Source organism: Puntigrus tetrazona, chromosome 14 (assembly GCF_018831695.1).
Source record: "Puntigrus tetrazona isolate hp1 chromosome 14, ASM1883169v1, whole genome shotgun sequence".
In the NCBI taxonomy this organism is placed as follows: domain Eukaryota; kingdom Metazoa; phylum Chordata; class Actinopteri; order Cypriniformes; family Cyprinidae; genus Puntigrus; species Puntigrus tetrazona.
In genome coordinates, this window is record NC_056712.1 from 22,212,269 (window position 1) to 22,236,793 (window position 24,525).

The following is a 24,525-nucleotide window of genomic DNA, read 5'->3' on the forward strand; positions in this document are numbered from 1 at the left end:
GGAGTAATTGCTGTGGGATCTTTACGGTACTTGAAAGGCATTGATATTCCTCAAACATTCTGATTAGGGCTTTGTTCAGAACTCTTAAGCATTAAACATTGAGCTTGCGCAATTACTGTAATCCAGCCCAAACAGTTTTAAAATACATGTAAAGTTCCATTTAGATTATTTTAACCTCTGAATAGTAACAGAACGATCTGCCATTAAAAATGTAGCTGCTACTTGTGGTGCCATTATAATTTTTTTATACTAAATTGTGATTGGATATTGAAATATTATCATTTAAAAACACCGTTTTCTATTGGAACATTTTAATAGCCAATAAGTAGATGGTAGCAGATTTTTCAGCAGCCATTATCCCAATTCATACATCACTCTGCTCAAGAAACATTTATCAGTTATTCAAAATATAAAATCTTTTATAAATATAAATGTCATTACTGTCATATTAATGGCTCCTTTACTAAATGAAAGCAATAACAGCTTTCAAACAGTCATGCGACTATATGGCTATAAAGAGACATTTTAATCTACAAATTCAAATATTTTAGCACCAATGTTATTCAAAATAAAAACAACAACCAAAAAAACCTTGATGTATTGATTTAATCTCAATTAATAATCAATTTATCATATGGAACTACAAATCTAGTTTAATGATAATATAATAAGACTGGAAGTTCACTTCCGAATTTGAATTTGTTACATCACATCAGCTTCTAGAGATTTAAGCAATCCCTTACAGATCACCTGGGAAATATGTGATTTTCAATCATGTGCGATGTATGGTGGATTACAGAGTGTGACCTTGACCACATGTCTACAGGAACACTTTAGAATGTCAAAGCTCACTTAGATAAGCTTGGTTAGAATATGAAAAAAAGCATCAGTTGTATTAACCTTTCAGGACCCCGAATGCATATATGTGCCTATGAAGTACATGCATTATTCAAAGTCTAGAAGCAAATACAGTGTAGTCTACACTTTGCCCTCTATCTGTTCTAACTATACATGACAGATTAAGCATTTCCGAGATAACGGCATTTTCCCTGCCTCTTTGGAATAAGCTTATCAAGACTCACACAATGTGAGACAATATGACTATGTTTTGTGTGGCAAAAGTACTGGATGTTCTAGAAAGAGATTACAGTCCCTGCCTTAAGAGTTATGCATATTCAGGGCTAAAGGGAATCAAACCACATTTAGCCGATACTTTTATTGCAGTTACAGCATGGACTTGTGAAACAAATGTTTTTTTTCAGTGGGCATGCTGTTGCTTGTGTGTTTGTATAAATCTGGAATTGATTGAACTGCTTCCCAGATGCATATACAGCAGGCAAGACCAGGCACTATAGGAGAGCTGTGGCATTTTTCTTTTCCTAGTAAAACAATTTTAATTCATGTAATAGGTAAATAATTCCAGATGTAAAAACCAAAAAAACCCTTTTAATTAGAAAATATGCATGAAATTGATCAAAAGTGACAGTAAAGTTTAATAATGCTACAAACTAATTTAATTTAATTTCAAATGCTGTGTTTTAAATCTTTACACTCAAAGAGCTTTGAAGAAAAATATTAAGCAGCACTGTTTTCAACATTCATACTAAATGTTTCTTGAGCACCAAATTAGCATATTAGAATGATTTCTGAAGAATCTGAACAATAGTTTAAGATTTTTGATTAATCTAAAGCGTGACTGCATCACGTAATGTCACAAACAGAGGAAAAATGAACTGTCCTCATCATTGATTAATGTCACTCAGATGTCAGGTCACTACTTTCCTCAGGAACCACAGCCAGTTCCTGGAAAACCACAGAGCGACTACCCTGTAATTATCTAAATAAGACCAAGCCCACAGTCCAACGCTAATATACTCACATCTGGTTAAATACGTAAATGCTTTGTTCCCAGACAATCTCGTAAATTTGGATCCATCGTTTTTTCAGCATTTATGGTGGCAGCGAAATGCCCTAGTCTCTTTAGAATGCAAACGGACATGTGCTAATGCATATTAAGAGTCTTCACATCATGCTCAACTACTCCACTTGATCATAATAAATGATCTTGGACAAAGTATTAACATCACGTGTATATCTGCTGCACCATTAGCATAACCAAACTTCTCATTTGAAACGCGTTCCCATCTGCCATTGGTTAAACAAAATGCAAGTCCTACCCAAAACTGATAAGAGTGCATCACTTCAATAAAAGTATCAGCTAAAAACTCAAAATGCATGCATCACCTTTAAGATTCGGTTACATTGGAATCGGATGTCAATACGAAATGATGCACACATTTTCACATTTTTCTTTGAACCATAAACGAGGCTCATGGAGAGAAACTTCATGCTTTATATTTCTGTGTGCTGTTTAACAACATCAAGGCACTTCTCTCACTTCTACATGACACGTCAACAAAATCCAGATTCTCATTCCCTCTGTCAGGCCGCACAAAAATGAGCCTTTTTTCCTTTAAAGATGATCTCAAAGCCTTTTTACAGTAGGTGGCTTGTTAAATTGGTTTGCCAAGTGTGAGGAATCTGTGATCAAAGTATGAAAAACAAAGTCACAAAAATATTACATCAAAGAATAATAGCCTGACAAAATGACAGTGGAAAAGGTCATCTAAGTCGGATTAAAAAAAAAATGCAAATAATGCTGCATGTCTTGTTTACTCAGCTCCCTTTTCCAGTCAATCAAAACTGAATTGGCAAGCAAATCACATTGTCTTCATTTTTCACCAATGTCATGTTTTGTTATATTGTTTAGTGTTCGCATGTCATCTACTGCTTTTTTTGTGCCACAAACAAATGAAAAGTAAATTAAATGTGCCCATTATTCAAGGAATGCTAAGTCAACACGTGATTTTACTCTGGAAAAGCTTGAGAAAATGACTTAATGCAGAGATACATAATTATACTCTCGAAGACTGAAGTCAGACGGCAGTTAATAGTTCATGGTTATAGGGTTCCCTGGCAGTACTTTGCAATTTTGTGACAACTGCAGATTACTTGAGCAAAGCAATGCTTTAAGCAGCATTTGGAAAAACCACAAAAATTTAGTTAATCGTTTAATGGTAGAGGAATATGGTACTGGCAGTTCTATGTCCCTTTAACTTCTAAAAAGTTTATTTACATGAAAATCTAAGTTTTTATTTTGTCTCCAGTCAAAATAACAATCTTATGCAATTAAAACAACGATCCAAACAACACAAAAGTATAAATGTCTCTACAAAAAGAGTGACTAATACTGAAAATACTAGAGTGATTATGAAAGGGGAAAATGATTCTTACATGCCCAAAATTTTGGTACCAAATCTGTCAACAAATCGCAATCTGAAATATATTTACACAAGATTCCCTATTGTATTTAAGCGTTCTCTCTTAAAAGGAGCCATTCTCGTAAGAGTCTATAGTTGAGCAGAAGATGCATCACTCAGCTCGGGTTTAAAAAAGGGACATTCTTATATTTCCTGGAATATTCTTTCTGAATTATTAATGAAAAAGTCTGATTTCAGCGATTAGATGGAGACTGAGTGCTGGTTCATGACAGTGTAATTCATTTCTTTGGGATGTTATTGAGGAGAAAGTCCATGCCACCTCAAAATCGTCCTTGGATTGCTTAAAGTCATTGCATATTCAAGGTCCTTTTAAATTTTTAAGTTCTGAAAAAAGTAAAAGAAAAAATATATAAAAGAACACGCCAAATCCACTTGTTCCACAAGTAATAAACTCACTTCAGGACTTCTAGTTATCCTGGAATACCTAATTTCTCGAACAGCTCTATACATACCCTCACACGCTGAAAAAGATGAATGTACATACACGCATTCCTTGCAAACCTCCACATACACAGAGAGATGCAAAAGACCATGTCCATTTTCTTCCAGATATTCCATGCTATCATAGGGCCAGTGGAAACCTTCGCATGGGTGAGTTCTGGATTTTAGAGCCCAAAACGAACGAAACCGCTGGTTTAGAGAAGTCAGGATTAAAAAAAACCCCCAGCACTGGGTTTCATTAGTTTGCAACATCAGGGTGAAACTTTCACTCATGTATGCATTTAGCAAGATTATTTCCGTAGTTGAGTCTGTTGGGGGCCAGTGTTGCTCCCTAGGACTGCTTTAGTCCGAGTCATTTTTACACACACAGCTACACTCCTCATGGTGCTCCAGGGGGACATCCGTAAGAGTCTTCTGCAGCCCCCGACCCCCTGCCCTGTGTTTCAGCATCAGAACCTGCACAAGAAGAGACATATAGAAACAGTCAGAGACACACACAGAAATAATTTAAGCACATAAATCACAATTTCATCTACATCAAATGGGTCTCATTCACTGTACATATGATTGAGCATTACATTTCATAGAAATAATTGCACAGTACACATTTTGAAAAAACCCCCCAAAAAACATATATACATACATATATATACACATACATATACATACATATATATACATACATATATATACACACGCATACACATACACACATGTATTTATTTATACATAAATATACACAGTATACACACATCAAACAAAAATATTTATTTTGGAGGTGATTAATCAAATTAATAATTTGACAGCACTAATATTAATAGATTTATGCCACATTGATGCATACAACGAGTATAATAGAAGGCCTTCTGCACTTTGCAATATACCTCATGGTATTTTTTAGCCACTTTGGTGGGTGAGCACTGGCAATCGTAGCAGTTGAGAGAGCAGCATGCGCAGTTCCCTCCACAGCGCTTCACCAGCAGGCAGCTGGGCCAGAAGATGGCGTCTGTCCTTTTCAGCTCCTCACGCAACGAGACAGAAAAGTTCCGTGGAGTGCAACTGTAAAGCCGTACCTCCTCACGAAGCAGGTTCAGGTCCACCACTCCTATAAAAAGAAGAAAATACACAGCTGGTTTAAAAAGAAGAAAAAGCCAATACTGGAACTGCTACTTTTTAAAGTATTTTTAAATACAGGATCTTCACCTCTGGTTTTCTTTTGATGGAAGAAGGATTTGCCCACCACTTGCCAGGTAGGCTTGTAGAGGTCATCCATGTCCATCTGCCAGCGTTCTGGCTCCAGGTATTTCATTACTTCCTCCATCGTGCTGAATCCAGCTACTGCTTCACTCAGAACATCCACACTATGCATCCATGCAGGCATCGCTGCAGGTGCCTCGGGCTCCGACGGCCTCTGAACACACAAAAAAAAAACAATGAAACAAGAAATCAGTGGAACTGCAGCTACCCCGGGGCATTTCAATTTTAACAGGTGATTATAAATTGTTCTGCCGAGGACTGATACATTCTAAATTATTTATTGTTTAATGCCTTGCTTTTCTTATGCCAATTATGTGAAATTAAATGAAAAATATAATGCAAGCACACACAGATTGTCCATAATTAAATTATATCCAAAAGGTTTAAGGAGTGAATATTTTTTTCCCCACAAATGATATATAATCATAGAATTAAATTAATTTTAAACTCTTATAAACATCTTTATTCTATGATAAGCATAGCCAAATGGATAAAATTGTTAAAATGTGTACATACATTTAAAATATTGATTGATAGTCATACACACAGAGTATAATAAACCATAAATGTACAGTACATAAAATAAAATCTTTTCCCTCAACAAAGCATCAGAGAACAACAAAAGAGCTTTTGTATTACTAAATTACCAGTTAATAAGGGAATCGTTTTTCTTCATATTTGACATTGGCTTATCCACAGAGTCAATTAACCAGTCCCCAAGCAGTTTTACCTTGTTTGAACTCGAACACGCAATAAAAAATGTATGCCAGGGCAGCAACACTGATACCTATGGTGTTGGGCAACCTGCAGGAAGCCACATTTCTGCACTCAGTTCAACTCTGCTTCAGTGCCTCAGGTGCTGTGGGATCTGTCAACATGTCCTTTTTCCAGCAGCTTAATTCAGGCATACTAACATAATCCCCCTATGAATGACATGTCCAATGCCGCACTCTAAAACCGGGTAACAAGTGAGGAGTGAGTTGGCATGGTTACTATTGTGTAAAGGACAAGGTGTCAATGGAAGGCCTGCGATTTCTACAATGATAAAAAAAGCATTGCTACCGTGAACAAAGCAGTAAAATGAGGTCACCAAGACAGACTGATTGAGGGCATCTGAGTCAAGCACTGGAAATAACACAGTGCCAACCTGTCTGTCAGTACAAGAATACTGTATGCGGACATTAAGCAATGAAAACATTTCTTACTTTGATGTCACTAGAATATTTTATTGGATGAAGACCAAATAATATTATATATATATATATATATATATATATATATATATATATATATATATATATATACACACACACACACACACACACACACACAGTACATGTTAAAAATGAACGTGATGAGGGTGATGAGTTTTGCCTTTGAAAGACAGCAGCCAAGTCAGATGTACAAATGCATGACTCTTATAAGAAGCCACTTATTTTGTCATTTGAATTTTTCAAAAGGATTCAATAACTCCCAAGTGACTCGTTTGAATCATTCTAATGAATGCTTTAGTGAATTATCACCTGAATCACTGAACAACAAGTCACCTTTCACTCATGCCTGACTTGAAATAAAATTATAGTGATGTGTACTTTAATATATCATAATTCACCAAAGATGTAAATCAGCTGCACACATCAAAACGTTTTTAATGTTTGTTTTTTTTCTGTAAGCTCTCAGGAGCAGTTACAATTACCTCTTAAAAACCTGTACATTCAGCTATCCTTCAATACACAAAGGCTGGCTTCCAGTTTTTGGCGCTGGTCAGCAGTGAGGAATGGAAACCATTAACGGCTTGTGAATGTGAGGCACTCTTTCAATCTGTCAATTAAAGATCCTCTGAGCCCTGGACTATAAAGCCACAGCCAAGCATCCCAACTGAAGCGGATATAACAGCACTTTTGCAACTGCACTCATAAGACTAAAGAAATTCAGTCAATAATTTCAATAATTTTCCGACATAAAACATGAAATCGTGTATTTAAATTCAACATAAAAATGCATTTAAAAAAAGGCACAAAAAAGGAAATATAAATCTAAAAATACACCACACACATACATACACATGTAAACTCCAATCAATACTTAGCGCAAAAAAAGAAAACTAAAATACATAGTTTTATATATAAATCCTGATACATTAAGCTACTGTATACTTTAAGTGTACTTTGAAGTACACAGCCTTAATGTATAACGAATTAAGAGTTATTAAAGGCTATTATGCATAATTATTCACAATGTGTGTTTTTATATATCTTGTCGTAAATAATCAGAACCAAATTTGAAATGCATATAGTAACAATTGTTATAATGTGGTTATCATTATTCATGAGACTACTATAAATAAGGTGCATTAGAAGGCATAATTAATGCATTAAAAACACTTTTACAATGCATCAAAGACTTTACTCAGTGTTATCAGAAATTCTCATTGATGTCACTTGCAATTTACTGTACTGACAGAGTATAAATGCAATCACAGTAACACTTAAGGTGCTTTTCCTCTAACATCTTTCTCATGTCATCATATTTCCTAACGATGCATTGATTAAAGGTAAAATATTACCCACAAAATAATGGCCTCATTTGTTTTCTGTAGCCTGACAACATGATGTTTCAAATTGTTTGCAGGTTGTACAAGGAAAACGGCTTAACAGATGGACATGAGCGCACAGACTCAGATGTCTGCCAGTAGCCGTCAGAACACACATGAGAGCATTCAGCTCTGTAGAAAACCAAATAACAGTGCAGAGGTCTCACTCAAAAATGCGGGTGATTCACTGAGGACATATTTTGGTGAAGGCCAAACTTGGTGGCATGCCAATCATACACAGTGGTTGAAGGAAGAGAAGAAGAGAAATGAAGTGACTGGAGTCATTTTCACACATCTAACTCGGAATTTTGAATAGACATTGTGTTTGAAATGATACGCCTTATGTAATTCAGTAATCCTTGTGGTTGTTCTGAGCTAATGTTGCTGAGAAGAAAGGTCCGGCCAACGAAACCGCCATCTACAATTACTTTAAAAACAAGTGGCAGCTACAGAAGTTTCTTACATACAACTGTATACAGTGTTCAAACTACACATTAACCTCATTCTTTTAAAGAGAAGCTGTTTCCCATTATAAATGGTTTAAAAAGAAAAAAAAACCCTGTCCTGAACTTAGTTTGGACTCAGCAACCATGTTTTGGTGAAACCTAAAAGAAATATCTTGCCTTAGTTCTAGACTATTTTAGTCAGTTTAACGGCAGTAAACATTATGCAAAGCCAGTGGAAATCAGCAAACACACGCAAAAGGCATATCTCAGATTGATTCGAGGAGGAAAACATCCATGAAATCCAGCTGGGAGTTAAAAGCAGCGGTCCAGTTGCTTTGAGTTTCGTGAGAATCCCAAAATTTTTCTTATTTCCAGAGCTAGGTGCTGTTTTAATGACCTCTTCCCTCAAAACCTTACCAGCTCCCAAAGTCTCTTCCTGAGAATCGCAGCTGGGGCTCATTTTCCCCCTTCTCTTTGTGGTAGCGTTGAAGGGGAGTGATTGCTTGTTTAAACAGAAAGTGCAGGGGCGCCCCCGTGATCCTGGGTTTCCAGTAGCTGAGGTTGACCACAGAAGAAACAGGATTCGGCTGTTCCAAACATGGCAGCCCATTGCCACTACGTACGAAGCCAACAGCCAGCCAGCTATAGGCCACTCATTTCTCCAAATTCCATCATGAGAGGGAACGAATGCAGAACTTCTGAAGCACTCCAAATTTAGATTAGCATCAGTGGACAGGGGAGAATAATACACTGAGCTGTAAACATGGGTGCAGTAAAGGCTAAAAGAACACCTTTAAGCGTTTTTATGAGAAGTGCAGTAGATTTGTTAACAGTCAGGTGAATTAATAGTTCCACAATGAATGTTTTACATTGTTATAACATCTATTAATGCTTGAATACATGCTGATCTCTGCAACTGTCCACTTTCTGTTTACGTAGTTGGATTTTATTGATATTTCATCCAGGTTTATAGTTTGTGAAATGTTCTGTTCTTTTCCTTACACTCAAATTCCTTATTCGGTCCTTGACAAGTAAGAGTTTCAGTATATGATTCCTTTATATATACACACACACACACACACACACACACACACACACACACACACAATTTCCCTCTTTTTTGTAAAATGCTTTTCATAAAATAATTCACCACCATTCCACCTGTGATAAATTTTCTTCAGTGATAACTGAAACACAAAAGGGTGAGATTAACATTAAGAAATATAGCACCCATTTAATACTACTATACTACTACACACTGTCAAAAAGGTGTGACAGGCATAATTTTTTTTTTTTTTTTTTTTTTTGCAGGGCATCCAAGGAAATTTCCTGCTAAATTGCATTTTAGTGTCATTAACATCACTGCTCTCTTTAAACAATTCAGTTGACAGTGGGTGTTGCAGGATGTGCAAATTAAACTAGGTATTAAGAAATGCCACCAGAGAGAAGCCGAATTTAACGGCAGAGGAGATTAACACATAAGCTAACTAAAGGCTCTGTTAAACATTTAGAAGCTAGAAAAGGCATTTCATCACTGAAAATTGTGAATTCTACATGCATTTTTTTGTTTTGGCATACTATGAAATTGTATTTTTGTGTTTGCTGGCATTTAACAATGCATCAGGCGTATGCTCACGTAATGTCAAAATAACACACAGCTACAATATTTGCAGGACTGTCAAGCAATGTTTCATAAAAAAGCAAACAGAGGACCTCCTGCCACACACTCCCTGACATTTTATGCTAACAATTCAAACAATTTGACGCACACAGGGGCACAACAATCGAGATGCAACTCCCGTCCACGAGTCTTCTGAATACAAATGCTTTGGTGAGCAAGAAAACAAACACTGTGTGCTGTGAGTCAGGGCTGAAGGAGGCCGTGTTGGAATTGTAGGTTCCAGCTCGACATCCTCCTCCACAAACACTATAAATAGAGCTCGATTCAGCCACACCTTCTCTGATGCGAGCTCGCCGTCCAGAAAGCAGCCATAACACACCAACTCCTCTGCAATAATAGAGCACTGCTCAAAGAAAAACCCTACCTAATATGTACACATCTACACACCATTCTACATATAAACAAGCTCCATTTTATACCTGAAAGCCAAAAATGAATGTCATCTGGGGAAAAAGAACTAAAAAGAACAATTACATGTAAGTGATTTGTTTAGAAGACCCACTTAAAGGCAAATTGATGTCCCTTTATTGTTGTCAGTTTTGGAGCCAGAAATAAAAGTGATTTCATACATTTCAAAACTGCAAAAAATTAAAAATAAAGGAAAATGGGATAATATTCAGACCATAAGTTTTCAAATCAACATCAACAATTTAGTTATGCAAGGAACGAAGCAAAACACAAATCAATCATGTTAAATTCCAAATCAAATAATTTAACTACCGTTTGAGGTCAGTATGATATTGATAGAAGTCTCTTATGTGCATCAAGGCTACATTTATTTGATCATATTACATAAAACAGTAACTTTGTAACTTACTGACCCCAAAAAAATCTTGAACAGTAGTGCATTACTTGATGAAAGATGAAATCAGAAAATAATGGCATATGAAAACCTCAAATGTTTTTCTTTTCTTAGAAAACAATCCACAGCCACATTTGTGCCGTCTAATTTTGGTGGCCTATCTCACCACAATCAACGCTAAAATAATTAAGTTTCAGCAGCATAGATACAGCCATTATCTACCCGGAGATAAAGCACACCTTTGTTCACTGGAAAACAATGAGAGCAATTTTCAAGCATCATAGCAAAGCGTTCAGACACGCTCTGAAGACTCGGTAAACAAATGCAAGGGAAAGTGGAGTCATAAAACTTTGACAGGCATCACACATCAAAGCCAAGCATGTCTATTAAATCATTTCAGGGGAATAATCCTTTTCAAATGTGCCGTGTGACGCCTGTCAGGTGTAAATTAAAGGGAGGAAACTGAACCATGGCCAAGGTGGAAAACACCGTAGCCCGCCCCGCTGTGGTTTTCACCACCACAAGAAGTGAAACATTGAGGAGAAGGTCTCTGAGGTAGAAATATGATTATAACTTGAAATTTCCAACTTAGTAAGTGCCATTTAAGGTTGCCAGGTCATTTCAGAGGAAGGGATGGTGATTACAGCAACAGATACATTGTAATAAAATGGGAGTATGTTTAAGTTTTCAAGATTTCTTTTTTTTTTTTGATCATAAAAGTACATACAGTATCACTTTTTAAATTTCTATATTCAGCAAATCTCACTTTTTCATAAACATATTTTACACACTGTGTATTTAAAGTTCATCAGGTGGGGAAATAATATGTACATGGCCATTAGGGATTAACAAAACGTTTTCAGCAAAAACACAACCAGCCCTCTCAGTAAATGTTGCATAAGCCTTACATAAGGAAAAACACGGTGCATGAGTCATTTCATACCTGCTGAAGCAAAGAGTAGCGGATGCAGAATCCTGGGTTCAAGGGAAAATATTCATCTGAGGCGAAGCGGATCAGGATCTGGTTCCCCTTGGACACCTGGGGCCCCGGAACCGTCCCTGAGCCACACCAGCGCCCCAACACCAAGCCTCCAACAGGTTCCTCCACCTCCACATAATCATACCTACAAAAGGAAGGCACACAGTTTTATTACAAGAGATTCATAAATCACTAGTATTCAAGTCCTGTTTACATTCAGCTTCAGTGATCTCATCATAAGCGGTTGAGCAAAACAGATCGGCACTTGTGGCCTTTTATGAGTGAATTTCAAGAAAAAAAAGGATCTCTGATTTTGTGGAAACAAACAATTACGAAGAGTAAAACACACAGAAAACTAATTGTTTTATAACGGACCCCATATCAACAGTCATTTGGATACATGTCATTGGTTGTTGATGTAAAACAATCCAGAGGAGCTTTTACGAATATGGTTTAAATGATTGGATGTCAAAACAAGTTGAATACTGTTTACATTTGCATTTAGTGCCGTCTAGTTTGGATTGGATTAGGCAAAGTCATCTACACTATCGTTCAAAAGTTCAGGGTCAGTGAGATGTACATGTACATGTATGCAGAAAGTATGCATTAAACTAATCAGTGACATTTAAAATTATATAAAAGATTTATTTTTCAAACAAATGCAGCTTTTTTTTTTTTTTTTTTTATTTTATAATTTTTTGGGAAATTATTAATATAAAAGCAAACTTTTCCAACTCCCCCAGAGTTAAAGTTTACCTTTACAGTTTTTTTTTTTTAAATCCATTCAGCTGATCTCAGGGTCTGGCAGCAGCAAAACAAAGCACCCTCCATGGCTCGTTAGTCTATGGTATGATTCCTGCTTAGGGTACGTGAGGTCTCGGGTTTAAATCCCAGACGAACCCACCTTTGGGGCAGTTGTGGCCTAATGGACAGAGAGTCAGACCTGTAACCCAAAGGTCATGTATTCGAGACTCAGGTGCGGCAGGGATTGTAGGTGTGGGAAGTGAATGTCCAGCGCTCTCTCCACCCTCAACAGCACGACTCCTGAGACCCCAGAGTACGACATCAAACCCCCAACTGCTCGCTAGGTGTTGCAGCATTGCCTGTTCACTGCTGTTTGAGTGCACTTTTGTGGGTGACCACACCCGGCCACAACACACTTTAAATATTTTTTGCTGTATCTTACCATAGATCATTTTAGCTGTAGCTTAGCATAGATTGCTGAATCTGATTAGACAGTTAGCATCATGCTCCAAAATGACTAAAGAGTTTTGATATTTTTCCCCATTTAAAACTTGACTGTTCTATAGTGAGTGTACTAAAACTTTCTAGGCTGATATTACTATGAACTATACTCTCATTTTAGCGTAATAATAGTAATCAATGCTGCGTAATACCATTGCGCCTGCTACAACCATCATACGGTTGCATAGTTTGTTGATTATTACACCGGAATGACAGTATAGATGACATTTTCACCTAAAAGTAAGGTTAACATTTGGTATGTACATGTATATTTTGTACATTTTCCACATTTTGTTAATTTTTTTTTAGTACGAAAACAGTACTCACTTAGTTATCACCAAATCTATTGGTATTTATTAAGATATAAAACCTAGTCTAAACTATCTTCATGCACAAATGCTGCTTGCAAAGGCACTAGCTGATAGGCAACTGATTTTTTTGCATGCCTGCCCTAAGCTTTCGGATGTAGCCCCTATCAGAAGGATCATGACAAGAACCCAGAGGAGAGGCATGACATCAGTCCCGCCAGCAGCGTGTGACAATGCGCACCTGATGCTAAGTGTGCCTCATCGCAGTTGCCACAAATCCAGTACCATGCCCTTCCTGTTGGCCATCAGCTCCTGTCACATGCCTGGATGCGGGAAACGGCTAGCTTGAGATGATCTGAGGGGAAGTTAACGCTGTTTTGTCACAACTACAGAGTTAATTCATCGCTGTCCCCTATCATTTGGTGTGAGGGAAGGCTAACGGCTACAGGGCATCTGAGTGTAGATCTAATGCTTTGAGGGGCTCCACAAGGAGCTATGGCAATGAAGCTATTTACAGACACACTATTAAACACAGACATTCAAACAAAGGCAGTGAGGAAAGATGGGAAAAGTAGAGAGAGGGATACTGAGAGAAAAACGGAGCTAAAACGCTTGGGAGAAAGTGAAGAGTGAATAAGATTAAAGAAGGGCTACAGACATGTAAGCTCATAAATTATATTTATCTGTATTTGATCTCAAGCTAATATGCTAACGCATTAGGTTTTTCATAAGCTACAATAGCCGTGACCTAGAAATCCATTCTCACAAGCATTTAATGAACTGAATAAGCTACGAGCCGAAGCACGGCTAAATGTATTATCTCAATCACCTTTATGGCGCGCTGTGGTCCGCAGAGAACATGAGAGCTAAATCTATCTATTATTATGACGGCTAAAAACATATTAGATTCTGGGACTACTCAGGTATCCCAAATCAGCACTCAGCAACTGAAGAATTGTTTTGCACTCCACCTGCTTCAGGGAAATCTCACTTAATCAAATTATATAAAATTAAGTTCTCTGCAAAAAATAAATAAATAAATAAATAAAACCACCAACAACAAACTGAACAGATTTAACTGGTTGTACAGTCAATTTTCATTACATCCATATAGCAAAATCATGTTGAAAAACCACTTTTGAAATAAAATTTATATAAATTGTCTATAACGTAATTGTTTTAGGACCTGTATTTACTAAAGGGATTTATGCAATACAAAAACAGAACTGAGTTTGCTAACACACTTTAATATTTTAAAACAGAAAAAAATAGGAATGTATACTTGCATCTAGTTAAACTGTATTGCACATTTTTGCATTAAAGCACCACATGCTGAAGTGGCGCAACTTAAGTGAAATCACCCCTTATGTCTCTCATGGCCTTCTTTCAGGCCCTAAATTACAGTCTTTGATGCAACTTGGACTGAACACAGTGGCCTGAGCATTTTTTTTAATAAAGAATAGAAAAAAACCCCAGCAGCGTTGAGGTTGTGTTACTCCTGCCTGCATGGCCTCAATGCTCCTGCAATGAAGTTTTAGTGGCTGCAGCCAAAGCCTGGTACTAATCATTTGATTGGACAGGAATAGTTTCACGTGCCGGCACAACAGTTTTAGCTTTTTCGGGTTTTTGTTTAAAAGGCTGACCAGCCTGACACTAAATTTTACAACCACATTGAATTAAAACAGGCCATTACGCACTGCACTAAAAAAAAGAAAAAGACACACTTGCTGGTTAAAAGGACATTGAGCCCCTGACTTTCAACACATCCAGGTTTGATTTCCATTAAGCCAATACATAGGAAAAAAGGCCTGAAGGTTGAAAGCTCTCTTATGAACCTGTGTAGACGGATACTTGTAGGCGTAAAAAGAAAACCAGTAAGGGCCGGCTGCTATACACTGAAGGTCAATAAAATATTTTGTGCCCACAAAGTTAAACGACAATGTGCACTTAACCAAAATTAAACGTTAAGTCAACTTCACACATTAGCTAATGAATACAACACACTATCCATGTTTCACTCTGTGTTTCTGGTCTACCTCAGAAAACCACAAAGCAGAGGGGTTCGCCTCATCCCAGTGACACTCGAGGCAGATGGCTCATCAATAATGTAATGTGATTTCACTATTACCAGGTTTACATGCATACATTCACTCTACAGAAGCTAAAGTAGGACAGAAGCGTCGCAGATATATTTTAGAAAATATGGCACAGCATCAGAAAACAAACACTGGATCGTCTTGAATCCCTTTAACACCAGAATGTTTAAACAGAATGCTTGAAAGCCACATAATGAGATTCCAGCTCCTAGCATTACAAACCAACTCCACTTCATAAGCTTAATCATTCTCTCAGTTATTAAATGAATGCAAAAGATGTCAAGTAATCATATTAGAAAAATAGTGCTATAGATTTTGCCAAAGGACATTAATACAATATATTTACAATTTAAAAATATATTAGAAAATCGATATTTATCGAGATCAAAGCTGAATTTTCAGCCAGCATTACTCTTCAGAAACTTCAGTGTGACCTGATCCTTCAGAAATCACTTCAACATGCTGCTCAAGAAACATTTCTTATTATACATGTTGAAAATATTTTGGAAAACTTTTTTTAAATGAATATAAAAGTTAAAAGAAAAGCATTTCTTTAAAACCAAAATTTTATGCAACAGTATGAAACAGTATTTTGATCAATTTAATGAATGCTTGCTATATAAAAGTTTTCATAATAAAAAATAAAAATAATTATATTATATTATATATATATATATATATATATATATATATATATATATATATATATATATATATATATATATATATATATATATATACACACACACACACACACACACACAATTATTATTATTATACATTTTACTGAACCCAAGATTTAAATTAAATTGTGTTCTTCACAATAATAGCATGCTTTTTCATTAGAAAACTTCAGTAAACAATGGAAACACATATTATATATCACATTAAACCTTAATGACAAATACTTCTAGCCATTAAGTGATGTATTGTTGATCACAGTTCTTAATAGTTGTGACGAGTGATTATTATTTCTTTTGTTCCCTTTCAACACCCTTCGGCCTTCCAGCAAACACAGAAGCAACACTAACATTTTTTTAACAAGCACAGAGAATCTGGCCCAGTTTTCTTATCGGTCTGAACAAACACACAGGATGATGAGAGTTGTCTGTAGTGGCCCGTTGGCTCTGGGCTGGGCTTTGCTGGAGGCAGTGTGATAGGATTCAGCACGCAGCTTTATTACATTTTATTCCAGCCCAGTTGCTTTGAATCGATCCAAACAGAAGGGACTTTTTCTTCATCAACTGTCTATTAATTATTTTACTGCTTTTCAATATGTGGGAATACTAATACACACACACACACACACACACACACACACACACATATATAAATAATAACATACGTTGAGAGTGATTGCTTGTATCACTTGCATAATAATAACAACTTTAAATAATGATTAATTGTAATCATACAGACCCCCATCACTGCATGGCTGCTAGGTACACAACCCACACAACACAATCCCACACACACACACACACTTTCCAGGTCAAATACACTCCAACTCATTGCAGAAACCCCAACCCTACACTTGCTCCTCAAGGCCACAGCCTGTGATTTAAACAAAGTGGACAAGCAAGCACAGATTTATAGCATCATTGTTGGAGACTAGGAAAGGGTTCTGTCCTATTATGTTCACTTATCTGTATGAATAAAGCGTATTTGCACTTGAGAGCCAACCTCAAAAATAATAAATGCCGTTTAGCTCTCACACATTCATGAGAATATTTAAATCAGTGTAAAACCTAGTGTTTTTCTTTCGACATCACTTAATATGCTAATTTATGAGATTAACAAAAGACAGCAAAAAAGCATTCAAATTTGACTATATTTGCTATATCACATCAACACAATGTTTTTTATCAACTGTTTGAACTCTTGAGTGTCACGGCACCCATTCACTTTAAACAATGCGTTGGTGAGCAAGTTATGTAACGCTAAATTTCTCCGAATATCCAACCAAAAAAAGCCCTCAGGCCATCTAAAATGAGTACATTTTCAACTAATTTAATTTTTTTGGTGATCTACTGTATTTACCAAAAAAAAAAAGAAACCTTCATATGCGGTTAACATGAAACCACTAGGAGGTGCTACACACAACTGGCAAGGCTCCAGCTGCTTGCTAACAAACGTGTATGAAAGCACATTATGTAATTGATTATTGACAAGAAATAAAACTACACTGATTTACTGTAAGAACACTGTCACATATAAGGCTTGCAGACAACAAAGAGCCTTTCACATGTAATGTGTCCTAGTCAACAGGGCATTATTTCAGACAGAATATGCTAGAAAAACATTATTTATCAATAATTCTGGAGGTCTATAAACATTTTTTCCGCATGAAACCACCAGCTATGGGAAGGTCATCATCTAGATTCTGGGAAGCAGAAATGCACAGATGTGCACGTCTGCAATCGATTGCACTATACAGCAAAACAGAGGCATGGACAGAGGCCTGGAAGGAAGGAAGGAAGGAAAGCTAGCCTGTAATTGAAAGGGTCTTTAATGTGGATTGGCTGGCTGGGCTGTGTGTGACCTACACTGTGTGTGAGTGTATGTCTGTGATCATACGCGTCTCCAGAATCTCAAACAGATGCTATGGAGTTACATAGGAGACTAAGAACTAAATATGCACAAAGTAGAAAGGGCTGTTCTTTATGTCATCGTATCAGTCATGGAAAAAATAAATATATAACTGAACATAATCACTCTAGGGGTGGGCTTTTCATTATTCATCAGCCTTCTTGCAGCACAGCCAATCTCCCAAATGGCCTGCTTTCGACTCTAAATCTTTAAAAATGGACTCGGTCACAACAAGCACATACATCTCCACTGTAATTCCCCCTCCTTCTCCGCATACGCTTATACTGCTGCATTGTATATGGGTGCTTTATCTTACGTCTGACCCTGTCAAGAGAGTGCAATGGATGCCTGATGCTGCTTGTTTAGTAGTGCTGATTTGTCGCGTAACACCAAGAAAATATTTGAGCGCCTGAAAGGAAACACTCAGGAATTTTTCAAGCTCTCAAATCTTCTAAATCTCCTCCTCACTATACAGTTTCGGTCCAGCCTTGATTCTATATTGCAACCCACCAGTTTAAATCAAACTTGCAGCTTTGGCTTGTAGTAGAAAGCCATAGCCACGAGGAACCATTTAAAAATAAAGAATAAATAAATTACATAAAAAAAAAAAAAGAAAGAAATTAAAGTCATGAAGTGGTAATCTTCCTCCCCCCTTAACAGCAAAATGATCCACATCTGCCAATGTTGGTAAACAGACCAATAAAAAGTATGTATTAAAGTATTGTATTTTTTGCACACAATTAAATTAGGAGATATATAGATATGCCTGCATGTATTTTGATTTCTAAAACTTGTCTGCCTTCTACATTACACGTGTTAATATATTGTCTTTCTCTAATGTGCATGTGAGGTCCAGCCAGTGACCAAAAGGTCAGGATCTCTTACTTGCAAATGCCATCCTCAGCGTCCTCCAGGCCGAAGCGAGGATCAAAGGTCAGCTGGATCCTGGAACTTTCTGTGACTGCCACCAGCCGCCACACTATAACTGTATTCCGGGGATAAGTGTTGGGGAAGTCAGGACTCTGAATGGTTCCATCCCCAGTGACACTGAGGACCTTTTCGTGTTGAGACTCATGCACTCCTACAGAACAGAGAGAGGGAGGAAAAAAAGAGGTTTATTAAAACATTCTGAACCTGCATAACTCATCAGAGTGGAGAAAGAACACATTGTAGTCATTTGCGAATAGTTCTTGCCTTTTTTTTTTTCCTTAATGCAAATTAACAGCAAACCGGATTTAGCTTCTTACTGCATCACATTAAAACCCAAATAATATGGATTATACAGGGCACCATGTGAATACTAAATAACTGATCACGCAAAGAAACGATGAACCAAACACAAGACTTCTGGTTTTTATCGAGCATTGATTGACTGCAAACCTGATAATCACATTAAGGAAGCGATAAAAGGAAACCTCGGAAATGATTTTGCCTTGTCAATACCATAAAACCAGCAGAATGATGTCCTACCATTTGCCAACACAGCATACGCTTAATGAACCCCTGTGTATCAAAGCAATATTGTGCTTTGATGTTGCTTCATCATAATAGTTTTCCATTATAGATCTAGATAAGAACAATCAATCAGTCGCTATAAAGTTTTATTTATAATGACACTACAGCTGGTGTAGCCAATCCTAGTTGGAGCAGTAAGATAAGAATTAAAGCTAATGTCGAAAAACATTGTTTAGGCGCAGGAAACTTGAAGGCTAGTAGGACAGACTGTTCGGCTACAATCAATTGTATCTTTAAGAGCTCTGATAGTTTAACAGTTCAGAGAATCCAAGGCCGAGGAAGTCATCTTGAGCTTGGTTTAGCAGCATGACTGAGGTAAGGTATGCCAAGGGTTTAGTCGTTTAAAGTTCACAAATTATTACACACTGATTTACTTGCTACTCTGTTATGACAAGATTTACAGAGCTGTTTCTCCCCAGAGGAAAAAAAATAAAAATAAAAGCACCTTTTACCTACAACTTTGCCAGGAATTAAGGGAAAATGACAATACACTGCTGACTTTCAACAGTCCTTTCCATTGAAATGGTTAACCAAAGGTCACTATTCCAACACTTAATCCAAATTTCACAGTGTTATTGTGGGTTAGTAATTAATCTTCGAAAGACAGGATTTGAGATTTGTGAAGTTAATATGCTTTTTTTGCATATATATAAGATTAAAAACATTGGACAAAAAAACAGATTGGACAAGTACAACATTATCTATCGGTAGAAATGTCACAGTGCACATCTGCATTGGTCAAGTCTGTAGATGCAGAAACTGTTTTTGTGTGAATATACAAAGTGTATGAATATTTAACAAGGTAACCACTGAGCCGTTATGATTGGTTGCCTGTTCGTTTAACTTCACAGTGTATAATTTTAGCACTCAGGTTTCATAACCTATTGCCATGTCAACAGAAGTGTGAATCACTGGCTATCCTGTTAAAAAACAGCCTTCACCTGGGGTTTAAAAGGACATTGAGCCAGGGTTAAGTGGGGTAAGAAACGCTTACAACTCTTTCTACATGTGCCGATGCACTCGAGCCAACATTTCACAACAGTTACATCACCGCAAAGAGAACTAATAAAGAACCAGCCTGAAAGTACTGCTCCAAACTAGGTAGAAACAATTCTTAGAAAGGGATGCTTGTTTCCTGTCCAATAAAATGTTATTGAATTCTGCAAGAGGATTGAAATCCTTCTTATCCTGTTGTGTACTAGGTTCAGAAAAGATGTTTGATGCAAACAGACAGCTGTTGAAATGCAACACCAGTGCTGGTTTTTACAGGCCTGTCACATTCACAGCCCACCCAAGGGAAATGCGCAGAGATTTTCTTTCACACATCACTCCCTGAACACACACACACACACACAGAGCTCACTCAAGTTGTGAAGCCAGAGTGTCAATAGGTATCTTGATCAGTTACAGTGATGGTACAAGATCTCAAATGCTCTTTCTGGTCTATCTGGATTACATAACAATGGAACTATTCACCTTCAAAAGTAACAAAGCAGACAGCATTTTCCTGTGCTGTATCTGCTGAAATCAATACACTATAACGAATGATACGCTACCAAAAATGAGTCATTGCTTCCTTTCAAGCAAGTACTAAATATCTTGTTAGCACAATGGGAGTCCAAAACAGGTTTCACTTTCACTATAATGGACAAAAACGCTCAAATATATTCTGTCTTCTGTAAATATATTCTAGAAACAAAATTAGGATGAGTAAATGACAGAGTTTACTTTTTTTTGTATTAGGATTGGCGAATGACTTATTTATTCCCTCCATGATCTGGACGACAGATCCCATCGCAGGCAGCAGTTAATGTTGAGTGATGTTTCAGGAGTCACTGGAAGAGAAATGACTGAACCACTGGGGTTTCGGAAAGTTCTGGGGAAAAGCTTTAACCCCTGAGGTGTGTCCGCAACCACAAGAGATAGAAATCTGATCACTCTGACATCCGTAACTGAAGGAAAGAGCAGAGAGAAAGAGATTAAAAAAGAAAAAAGAAAAAAAGAATCTGTTTAGAACATCAAAATTCAATATGTTTGACTCTGTGTGACTTGTTTATAATAGGCAGGAGGAAAAATTTGTGGGAAAAAAAGGAAAAGACGACTGATATAATTTCTCTCTGTAAACATGACAGCGACTGCTTTGATGTCTTTTTCTCATGTTGTGATTAATTGCACTCTGGGGAGGAGATGTGAAAGACAATACACAAGTACTTTGTCTTTTGAACAGACAAAGTTTGTGAACATCCGAAAAAGCACCCTCCAAAAAAAAAAAAAAAAAAAAAAAACCCTCGGCACACAGAAACTTGGCATGGCCTGCAAACTATTGCCCGTGTAGAATAGACACATTGTCAATGTTAGGGAGGTAAAGCAAGATCACTCATGCTCTCCAGAGTTGAGGAGCATTTTGTGTGAAACTTATCCAAACAAAAGAGCCCGAGGCCGGTGGAACAGTGTTGAACACCTCAGATCTGTTTGCAGCACAAGCCTAAACCCTTTATGGACTCAGTTATATAAACAGATCAGGAGTCGGCTGCAGATGCCAAGGTCTTTGAAGTCCGTTAAAATGAGAAAGAAAGGGTCTTTTCCACAGCATGTTACAGCATTTGCCCAACTGACTGACAGTTTCTTGTCAAGCTTTGTATTAATGTTTATAATTCTCTTAGGTTTCTGGCATTAAGACAGGCCTTCTCTTATTGAAGCCTATGATTGTAAGCTGTTACAAGTTCTTGGAAAGAGGTATACGGTACATTCCTGTTCTCAAAAAGCTAATGCAACAAGAGCAGATGTAGTTGATGTCTTACTGGAAATTATTTGGAACATGAGTTAGAGCTCTACCTCATTTAAAATTAAATGAATACCACCAATTTAATTTCAATTAAATGAATCATCTGGGTGACATATAAAAGGTTCTTCATTGGCAACTAGGATTCCGTTAAAGGGATAGCTCAGCCGAACATGACAATTCTAGCATTAGTTATTTACCCTTATGTAGTTTCAAGGCCTTTGTTCATCTTCAGAACAAATAATATAACATAACATGTGTGTGTGCTGAATTGTGTTTGAGTGTGGTGGGAGGATGTGTGTGCGATATTGTATAGTAAGTATATATATATATATATATATATATATATATATATATATATATATATATATATATATATATATATATATATATATATATATATATATATATATATATATATATATATATATAGATAGATAGATAGATAGATAGATAGATAGATAGATAGATAGATAGATAGATAGATAGATAGAAATAATCACACACATCCTCCATATATATACTTTGTGATTTAATAATTCATACTCTGCAAAATGGGGGTACATAGTGATGTGAAGGAAACTTTGTATACTCAAATATATAGTATTCTCAAAAGTATTCACAAAAAGTATTCTCATGTCTTTGTAAAATTACAATTGAACTACTGATGTCACATGGATTATTTTAATGATTTCCTTGCTATGTTTCTGAACCGTGATCATGTTGCTGTCCATGGGAAGATCAGAGAGCTCTTGGAATGCATCAAAAAGGTTTGAAACGACATGAGGGTGGGTACTGACAGAATTGTAATTTTTGGGTGTACAATCCTTTATGTAGCATAAAATATTCTATTACAGTGCAAAACAGAAATCCTCAATAAAAGGTTCTTTGAGAACCCAAAATGTTCTTCTTTGGCAGTAAAACCCCTTTTATAAGCTTTATCTATGTGTTTTCTTTAATATATTATATACACACACACACACACACACACACACACAATTTATCAGACTACTTGATCATTTAATTGCTTATCTTGTTGCAAAACCCTCATGTGTGAATGCACTTAATTCCAGTTCATTAAAACTCATTTTCCTGTCGATTCATTTCAAATTTAACTTCCTGAGGTGCAGGGCAAATTCAATTTATATTCACACTCATTAAAAAGAACCAATACATTTAGCACAACCTTGGATGTATTAACATTCTCTATTTACAACCCCAACAAACCACTTTAAACAGTGCTGATAAGACTACTGTCCAAAGAGTCATAAACGCCTGTTGTTCATTAAGTTTTTCCATTAAAAAAAAAAAAAAAAAAAAAAAAAAAAAAAGGCGACAGCACATTATGACTGATACTTAAACAAGGAACAGTGAGTTTTACATGCAGTTTAATGAACAAACTCTTAAAACAGAACAGGGTAATTATACGCCGCTGCATGCCTCTGAAACACAGTAATTGAGAACTATTCCTATAGGTATACAGCTTAAAAAAAAAAGGAGAGAAGAGAAAGGAAAATGGAAATTTTGTAATGCTTCAAATAACCCAAACATGAAGTGCACAAATACAACAATGGTTGATGTTCACTGACCAAATGAAGGTCATTACTGAACCTCAGCCTTGACACTAAAACTTCCTTATTTGATTTTTGAATTTCAGGCTTGGTAAGGATTGAGAGAATTACGTGTCTGTGCTTTAAGATGACCTCATCTCTGGGTTAAATAATGTCATATAATGATCAGAGGCTGGCCCCTTGGGTACATTACCTCAAACATGACTTTTCCTTGACCCACTTCTCTTTTTTTCCCCTCTTCTTTCTTTCCTGAGGAGAGCACTACGCTGATTAAGGTAGGAAGCTGAGCATGAATAAATAAGGGCTCACAGTGCTACCATTGTGCCTTGTTCACATGTTAGACCTCCGACTGAGTCTGGAGTTTAAATATTAACCTGTAAGAGGTAGAAACAAAGACGGCACAGACATACGGGAGCATGCGTGTCTGGACATGGGCAATTGTCTCAATACAAACAAAAACAGAGAAACAAGAACGTACTACTCTTTTACACAAACCGACAACCTCAACCAAATTTTGCAGATATACATCTTTTCACATTCCACAACAGAAAGCAATACGGATTTGGATGACATGCAGGTATAAACATTTAGGTTAAATATTGCATTTCGATAGCTTGGTGCACTGAAACCAGACCTCCGGCCTACTGCTTTTCGCAGTCCACTCTGATCAGGTTTTAAATTGTTTGGGGTTCAGAAACGGCAGCGTTACTGCTCACAGAAAAGCATATTACAATCAATCGAGCTCTTAAAAACTCTTTTGAAACCTCTTGTTGGAAATTTGGCATAATAGCACTGCATTTCACTCAATTCATATTTCCCAGTTGTCTGGCAGAATGCCTTGATGTCCGTATTCATTTCACTCTAGAAAGTTCATGCTGG

General features: G+C 36.7%; 1 protein-coding gene across 2 annotated transcripts in view; it reads right to left on the reverse strand.

Annotated features, from left to right (window-relative positions):
* Positions 1-376: 376 nt before the first annotated feature.
* Positions 377-24,525, reverse strand: part of pdgfc (platelet derived growth factor c) — a 42,193-nt gene continuing 18,044 nt past the window's right edge. Inside the window, exons 3-7 of one of the 2 annotated variants that reach the window (XM_043258122.1) lie at positions 18,664-18,859; positions 11,505-11,685; positions 4,986-5,193; positions 4,667-4,887; positions 377-4,238 (exon numbers count right to left, since the gene is read on the reverse strand). In XM_043258122.1, the coding sequence (XP_043114057.1) occupies positions 4,125-4,238; positions 4,667-4,887; positions 4,986-5,193; positions 11,505-11,685; positions 18,664-18,859 (920 nt within the window). In that variant the 3' untranslated portion in view covers positions 377-4,124. The remainder of the gene's footprint in view (positions 4,239-4,666; positions 4,888-4,985; positions 5,194-11,504; positions 11,686-18,663; positions 18,860-24,525) is intronic. The other variant, XM_043258123.1, reaches the window with a different exon arrangement.